We start from the raw sequence: 9,681 nt of genomic DNA, 5'->3' as shown, positions 1-9,681 counted from the left end.
ATGTGTAGTGGTCATTAAACAGCAGCCGAATCGTACTTCCTCTTCTTTTTGACTCTATTTATTCTTTCCTTTCAGGATAACTGAACTCGACGAGCTGGGTTTTTGAAAGAAGCCCACGAAAGTAAGTCACATCGGGGCGAATCAAACTCTTTTAGATAATAAAATTAATATATGTAATCCCTGTATCTTTTATGTATATATGAAACACACACACATACATATATATAAAAGACACTCACACACACACATACATATATATAAAAGACACTCACACACACACATTTGCATTCGATGACCTCCATACGCCCGTAACCAGACAAACATATACAAACATTTATATATACACATGTACAATGAGATTATATATATAAAAAAAGACTAAGGAGTAGAAAACAGAGATTGGAATTAGAGGAAGAAGGAGATTTACAAACGCACACACACACACACACACACACACACACACACAGAAAATCCAATCACTGCCTGAACAAATAAACATACAAATAAATCAACAAGCAATTCGGTAACTCAACAACAAAACGATGGAAGAATGAAACGATAGGAAATGAAATGAAAGAAATAAGATGAATGAATAAATTTATAAAATAAACAAAAAATATGGTGAAATATGTAAAAAAAAAAAATTACAAGTGAAGACCAGCTTACGTTTGTAGAATGTATGGGCGTGTCCCTGTCTAAACTGGATCCACCATTGTCGCTGTACAAACTCTCCATGCTTGAACCGCCTTTGAATCTTTTGTAACCGTCTTTGGGCTGAACGTCATAGACACTACTGTCGACGAACGGACTTTCCTGGACACTGTTGCTACCGCAGCCGTTACTACCAGAGACTGTATCGAGTTCATCAGCCAATGTCATGTTTGTGTTCGCTTGAGAATGACTGATCTTCTGCTGTTTGAAACCTTTACCTCTTGGGTCACCTTTGGCCAAGTCGGATTTCGTTTTGTCCAAATTGTCTGTACTGTATAGATTTCTGTAAAGTTTGAGTAGTACCAGGAGCCAAAGGTGGGCGTGGCAACGGGGGTGGGAAATATAATGGAGAAAGAGAGAGAAAGAAGGAGGGAGGGAGAGAGAAAAAAGAGAAATGAGAGCGGTAGGTATGTGTGATGCTGGATATAAATATGAACGTATTTAGCTTATTTACGTATATATGCATTTATATATATATATGTTTATATATCTATAGATATGTGTATACATATGTATGTATATATGTATCTATATATATATAGATATATATATATTATAATTATATATATATATATATATATATATATATATATATATATATATATGTATGTGTGTGTGTATATGCATAGTCACATCTGTTGATTATATATGATTGCATTACAATTAACCTTTGGTTCGGGTTGTTATGTAACATCATGCGTATCCAACTTCGAATCAAAAATTAAACCTAATTTGTCCTTATATTTTTGGTTGGTATTAAATACATTTAAATAGATTACAGCTTGTACGTCCCAGAGAAGACTAAACTGAAGATTCGGTTCCATTTATAAAAATTTTAACATCATAAATTGCATAATTATTACATGTGTTTCACTGGTATATACAGGTATGCTATACGGTAATCGTTACATAGACAGTAGCATTATGACCCAATAACATCAGATCATCAGAAGAAAGAAATAATCTACTTCGTTGCTGACAATCTGGTATTATAGGTTGATTATACGATCGTCTATGTAACGATTACTGCATAGCATACTAGTATACACTAGTGAAACACAACTGAATATTATGTAACTTATGATATTTGTATACAAGAATTGTAACCAAATTTCTACTTTTATTCTGCTCTTCTGCGTGTATATGACCCAGTGTTTTGGTATTCTGGATTTTCTCCGCCCTCCTACGTCTCCTCAGATAGGTACAGGCTCACTCAGATCTGGATAAGTCTCAATAAGCTATCACATTCTTTTTTAGTATTTCTTACTTTTTCTCTCGTTTCTGTATATATATATATATATTATATTCATACACACACACACACACACACACATACGTGACAGAAGCAGTTAAATACTGAATTTCAATCCTTATAATCTACTTAACTTGGATATACATGTTAGAACGCCGTATTACTGCAATATTCGCATCTCTTGTAAAAGTACAGTGCTTTTACCCAAATTAAGTAGGCTATAAGTATTGCCATAAATGTAAGTATTTAGGTAGGGTTTAGTGAAGGCGAGGAAACCGAAAGTTCGAAGTCACTATCAATCTTTACTTGCAAAAATTAATAAATGTGTACTTCAATAAAAAAAAGTATTGAGTAATCCTTCAGTTTAATGTAAAATTGATTTAAAAGCGAATTGACATAAAAACAAACTCTCTGTCTCTGTCTCTCTGTCTGTCTCTCTCTCTCTACTATATATGTATTGTCACAAGCTCGACAGGAATCTGAAGAGGGCGGAGAGAATGGGCAAGCGTTGTGGCTATAACAATCAACATGAGTACACTGGGTCGAATAAACAAGTATATATATATATATAATATATAATATATATAATATATATATATATATATATATATTATATATATATATATAATATATATATATACATATATATATATAAATATATATACATATATATATATATATAAATATATAAGAGAGTGGTCACTATATGGCTCACTCTAGCACCAGTTAATCGGAGCACTAGGCCACTTGGTGTTGAATAGATATACTATTAAATTAGTATCAATTCTCTCACCCTTATAATTAATTATATATATATATTATATATATATATATATATATATATATATATGTATATATATATATATATATGATGTATGTGTGTGTTGATATGTGTGTGTATTTTATATATAATATATTTCATATATTGCATTTCTGGTATAACTCATTAATGCAGTGGCATCGAAGGATGGCCCATTTGCTTACAACCAAGCAAAGGAATCGAAACCAAGTTAACCTAACCAATCTACATGTGGTTTCTACTCGAAACGCATTCTTCATATACATATACTATGCATGCATATGTGTGTGTATATATATATATATATATATATATATATATATATATATATATATATATATATATAGTATATATATATATATGTATATACGCACGTTAATCGTAGATTAAAAATGCTACCAAAGCTTTTCTGCGAGAGGTTCGACAATTATTAGAGCGAGGGGCATCCAATATAGAAGCCAATTATCAGTATTTTTAATAGGGGCGTTGAAATAATTGCAGAACTTCCTGCTTCAAGCCATTGGAACCATTCTTGATCCATAAATAAAAAAAATATTTCTGCATCAATAGCGGTGTTGAACCCCTATTCTCACACTTCAATGCCCTTATATATATCAGGCAGAAGAATTCCTGAGCGTCAACGGCCATCCAACAAATATGTGTAAATATGTAGATATTATTTTAAAAAATATATTATTATATGTATTTATGTGTTTCTTTACTTATATATATTATTTATATTTTTAAATCACATTTCTTACATTTTTTTATGAGTATGTATATATATATATGAAGATTTCTTTAAAAATATCTGTCTATATATACATATATGCATACATACATATCACAAATAAGGCTCATATTACATATATACATGACATTATACATATACAATGTGAAATGATACATAGAGAAAAGATTAAAGGATTACAAAGATGAGAGAAGAAGCAAGTGCGATTTTGTGACATTCATCGAATTTAGTTATCTAAAACTATCGAACTGGTGTCGGTTACGATTTGAAACTATTTACCTTACGTCCTTCCGCTTATATATATATATATATATATATACTCTTTAGAAGCTGATGGTTCCCTCCCTTAGCTATATATATATATATATATACATATATAAATTATTGGGAAAACTTTTGTTTTCCTTCCATACTGTATTTTTAGACACCGCACCTCTATTAGAAAGGTTATCTTCGGACGAATACCACAGTAAATTTGCCTTTCAATGTTGTATTTACTTTGAGTATGACACATATAAGGCTGTATTACTTGAATCTTGCTTCTACTGCATATAAAGTCTTATATATATATATATATAATATATATATATATATATATTATATATATATTATATATGAGTGAAATTGGAAGAAACAAACGCTTCTGGCAAAGCAGAATGTTTTTGAAAAATCCCTTTAATACACATCTCTATGTGTTCTTCTGAAGATAGGCTTTTGCGTCCGGAATATAAAGGGTTTTTAAAAACTTTCTGAATTTTTAGAAGCTTTCCCTAATTTCTCATTTCACTATTATTTTACTTCTTCTTATGGGAAGGATTCTGACCACCCTTCAAGTAACTAAAAGTGAACTGACACATTGCTACATAATAAAGAACTATGAGCAATTGAGGATAAGCGGTTCACTGAGAGCCGTTGTCAGAGAGCGTTTAATCTTGTATAAACTTAGTGCGTCTTGTGAATAATTTCTTTCCCTCTGCTTCGTGAAATTATATATCCATCAAGATATATAAGTGGTAACGAGTTTATATCTTGGAGTTGGATATATAACTTCTGTACTACAATGCTCTTCTGATATATACATGTCGGGGTAACTCACCCCAACCCAGGCTTATGACAGAAGGCACTTTCAAGTAGCTGCGTGGCCTATTAGAAATAGCAACCATATTCCCTCAAATCACATGTTGCCAATTTACAAGGGAAGGACACATTGGGTAATATAGAACTAAGTATACAAATAGAAGAGGTGGTTACGGCTGGGATCTGGGCTGACTTGTGGCTCAATTGGAGCTGATCTGGGGTTATACAAAAACCCCACCATGACAAACAAATGAGACTTCATTTATTTGGCTCAGTGAGAAAGAAGGCCCCAATTTGAACTCGAATCGTACAGGCTCAAACTAAATACTACATTTATATTATTCAGTCCTCTGCTTTATTGTTTCTGATACTCACCCTCCATTTCAGGCACAAGGCCTGAAATTTTTGGTGAGGGGTCTACTCGATTACATCCACCCTATTGTTCAACTGGTAGTTATTTTATTATTATTATTATTATTCAGGTCACTGCCTGGAATCGAACTCGGAATCTTGGGGTTAGAAGGCCGCGCTCTTCACCACTACGCCGTATGTAAATAATATACATAATTCATGATCTCTCAAATATAAAACTATAATAATACTAGTTAATAACATAGGCATTAGGCCAACAATTTTGAGGGGAAGGGCAATAAGTCGCTAAATCGATGCCAGCGCATGACTGGTACTTTACATCCCGGTAGGATGAAAAGCAAAGTTAACCTTGACAGATTTTGAGTTCAGAATGTAAAGAGTTGGAAGAAATATTGCGAGACGAATTGTCCGATGCTCTACCGATTCTAACTTGCCCTCTCTACCCGGTTCTTTCAACAATACCAACTAAAATAAACATGATTTAGCAATGTAAAAATAAACATGAACAACAAAAAACCCAAACAAAAATCATATAAAAATAAAATGAAACAAAAATAAATACACAATAATAGAATAAAAATAAACAAATGTAACAGATTATATAAACAAAAAGTAAAAAAAAAGACAACAACAATATATATTATTCTATTAAATGTATAACAATAAACAACAAAAACACGAAACAATACAACAAAAATACAGTAATAACAGTGAAAACAGCAACAACAACAACAACGACAACAAATGCAACGAAAATGGTAATAATAGTAATAATAATGATAATGATATTTCGAATTCATCTAAAGGCCAGGGATTTCAGGATTAGAGGGTAAGTTGATTATATTGGCATAAGTATTTGACTGGTTCTTTATTTTATCGACCCGGAAAGGATGAAAGGTAAAGTTGACCTCAGCGGAATTTGAAACCAGGACATAAAAAGCCGAAAGAAATGCTGCAGAGCAATTTGTTCGACGCGCTAATGATGCTGCTGGCATGCCATAATAACAATAATGTTTTTTAAATTTTCACACAAGGTCAGCAATTACGGGGTGGGAGTAAGGATGGGAGGTAAGTCGATTATATCGGCTCCAGTGTATCACTGGTATTTATTTTATCACCCCTCCCCGAAAGGATGAAAGGCAAACTCGACTTCGGCGGAATTCGAACTCAGACCATAAAGGCAGACAACATGCCGTTACGCATTTTGTCCGGCGTGCTAACGATTCTGCCAGCTCGCTGCCTTCGTCGTAATAATGATGATGATGATAATAATAATAATAATAATAATAATAATAATAATAATAATAATAATAATGATAATGATAATTTTTAAATTTTGGCATCAAACAAGGAATTTTGAGGGAGAAGGTTAATCGATGCCATCGATCCCAGCATTTAACTAATACTTTATCTTATCAACACCAGAAGGATGAAAGGCAAAGTTAATCTTGGTCGAATTTGAAACTCAAAATAATAACAACAATAATATAAGCAGAAATGCTAGAAAATTGTGGCAGAGTGTTTGTTTTGGAGGAAGGCTTATGACTGTATCATCAATATTTAACTGGTATTATTTTTATCGATTAATTTCTAGCAAGGACACAGAATTTCGCTTTGCAGCCGTAATATACTACCAAGTATAATAAACGTTTACAAATCAATATTGATTGTCTTACTTTTGAAGTTTATCTCTACAGATTTTCTATCGAGCTGAGAGCCAGCCTGAAAGTGACGACATTTCATATACGGGTGCACCTATGTAATCGCTGCTTTCGAAGAAGAAAAAAGTTGGTTATGGGTGTATATGCACATTTCAGGAGCTATTGCCCATTCATCAGTACCACATCGCGAAATAAGGCGGTGAGCTGGCAGAAATGTTTGCACGCCGGACGAAATGCTTAGCGGTATTTCGTCTGTCGTTACATTCTGAGTTCAAATTCCGCCGAGGTCGACTTTGCCTTTCATCCATTCGGGGGTTACGCAATGGGGTCGATATAATCGACTTAATCTGTTTGTCTGTCCTTGTTTGTTCCCTCTGTGTGTAGCCACTTGTGGGCAGTAAATAAGAAACATTGCTTAAATACCTACTAATTTTACTGGATAGACCAATTTGCATATTAAACACATTTCTGGCAACTGGTACATAAATATCAATTGCTAGCAAGGAGACAGTATTTCGTTTCCCAACTGTAATATACTACGCTGTATATTAAATGTTTACAAATCAATACTGTATTTTAATTTTGTGTTAGTAGATGAATAGTCTTATTTTAAAGGTTATTTCTACTGATTTTCTACAGAATTAAGAGCCAACACAGAAAGACGTTTCGTACACGAATAGATCTACGTATTCGTATACGAAACGTCGGAATCTTCACTGCTGGCTCAGTAGGGATAAACTTAGAATTTACTTTTTATCGACCTCAGCGGGTTTTCTTGAAACTTATTTTGTTCGACAATCTATTCTCTGTGGGAGAACCCAATAGAAAGGTCCTCGCTTTTGCTAGGTGAGGATGGGTTGGTAGGCATGGTGAGAATAATGTTCATTGTTGAGCTGGTGACAATGGGCGGGGTGCAGGTGGACTGTGGTGGGCTGAGACTATTACCTGGTGAGACGTGAGACGGAGTTGGGAGCGTGGGAAGGAATGAGGTGTGTAAGTGGTGTTTGTATTGGGCTGTGAAGGGATGGTCACATAGGGTGGCGGATAGGCAGTTGTGAAAACTGGGGTTGTTTGTTATAAGATGGAGAATGGTTAAGGTGTAATCGTTTTAAATCAATCGATACTATATTAAATAATAGATGAGAATGAAAGGAAGTTTATTTCTTCGACGTCCCAAAAAGAGATGAACAGCAAAGTCATCCCGGGGGGTTAGAAATATTTGAATTACGGAGCCAAGAGAATACTGCAGAGTATTTTCATATTTTCTCGACATGGAACATCTGCATTCCTGAAAAAAACATCAGACGAAAATTTGATTTCATATATATATATATATATATATATATATATATATATATATATATATATATATATATATATATATATATATATATATATATAATAAATCCAGACGAATACCTCTTTAAGTACTCTATGTATATAGACTCCGGCTAACTAAATTGTCCAGTTAGTACTACGGCAATCCGTATATGTTATTTATTTCTTGTGACAGATACAATTTGTAACTCCAAAGTAGATTACTAACATTTTTCCTGATGTTTTATATATAAAATTGGAAAGCGCTGTTAATATCTTCTATGTGTTAAATATGCATTATCTCTCTCTCTTTCTCTGTCTATTTATCTCTCTATCTATCTATTAATCTATCTCTCTCTCTATGTCTGTGTGTGTGTCTGTCTGTAAAGGCAAGTAATTAGCGAAGTCAGAATGTCAGGACCATTACTTCACAGCAAGAGATTCCGTTGTCCATCTTCTGAGCTCAAATCCTAACGAGGTCAACTTTCCCTTCTGTGCTTTCGGAGTAGATAAAAAAGTACCAATCCTATACAGGGTTCGGTTTTTGTCGTTCTCTAAGTCTTTTTTTCTGTCTGTCTCTTTTTATCCCCTAGCATGAAATCAAGTGTCATCAGAAATGGAGACTGATGAGGTCTGTCACGTCTAAAATTCCCCAAACACGCCGTATATCATGACGCTGTCCTTACGATTTCGTGAAGCAATTTAAGGGACAAGGCATATTCATATGCCTGTGAAGGAAAAATTGTGCAGTGCACGGAAATAATTCAGTAATTGTCGAGATGCTAACGACATGGTGCAAGACTGGTTACTGTGGAAATCGACGAAACAATTGTAAACTGAATAATCGTATTTTAGGAGCAGACAGCTTTAATGCAGATTTCATCATCAATTGTAGTCTTGTGATCAGTTGTGACCATGGGTAGCATTTAAGGTCTCAATCAGCATTTGAACCCATAACGCACAGGTGGTGAACCTCAGTTGTTATATTTAACGTGAATTGCAGACATTTGGTATCACTTGCAAAAACTCTCTTAAATTGGTAAAATATTGCTTTCTAAAATAAATTCTTCTTAGACTATAAGTAATATGTTCAATATTATAGAATTTTCAAGATATCGAAGAGAAACAAATATGTCAATCACCATACGAGATGATGTATGTATGCACACACACACACGCATATATGTATGTATGTGTATATATATATATATATCTATATATATATATATATATATATATATATATATATATAAGTTATATACTATATGGCATTCTTATAACTAATATTTAACGCTGCCGTTGTCCTTTAGAGAGACTTAGTATTTTATATTTCTATTATATATAGATATATATATATATATTATATATATATATATATATGTATGTATATGTATGTATATATCTATATCTATATCTATGTATGTATGTATGTATATATATAGGTATATATATATCTATCTATATCTATGTATGTATATATTTAGTATGTATGTATATATATATATGTTATCTAATATCTATGTATGTATATATATAATGTATGTATATTATATATATATGAATATATATATATATGTATGTATGTGATATATATGCATGTATATATTATATATATATATATATATATATATATATGTATGTATATATGCATTTATGTATATGTATATATATGTGTATGTATAGAAAAAATGTAAGTATATACCTAAATATATACATACATACATATATACATTCATACATA

General features: G+C 32.6%; 1 protein-coding gene across 1 annotated transcript in view; it reads right to left on the bottom strand.

Annotated features, from left to right (window-relative positions):
• Nucleotides 1-666: 666 nt before the first annotated feature.
• Nucleotides 667-9,681, bottom strand: part of LOC115230626 — a gene marked incomplete at its 3' end in the record, with an annotated part of 45,699 nt that continues 36,684 nt past the window's right edge. The window contains exon 3 of the mRNA XM_029800765.2: nucleotides 667-994. Coding sequence (XP_029656625.1) covers nucleotides 667-994 — 328 coding nt within the window. The remainder of the gene's footprint in view (nucleotides 995-9,681) is intronic.

This window comes from Octopus sinensis, unplaced genomic scaffold, assembly GCF_006345805.1.
Source record: "Octopus sinensis unplaced genomic scaffold, ASM634580v1 Contig15949, whole genome shotgun sequence".
Classification (NCBI taxonomy): domain Eukaryota; kingdom Metazoa; phylum Mollusca; class Cephalopoda; order Octopoda; family Octopodidae; genus Octopus; species Octopus sinensis.
Note: the sequence above shows the minus strand (reverse complement) of the source record. Positions and strands in the feature narration are given on the sequence as shown.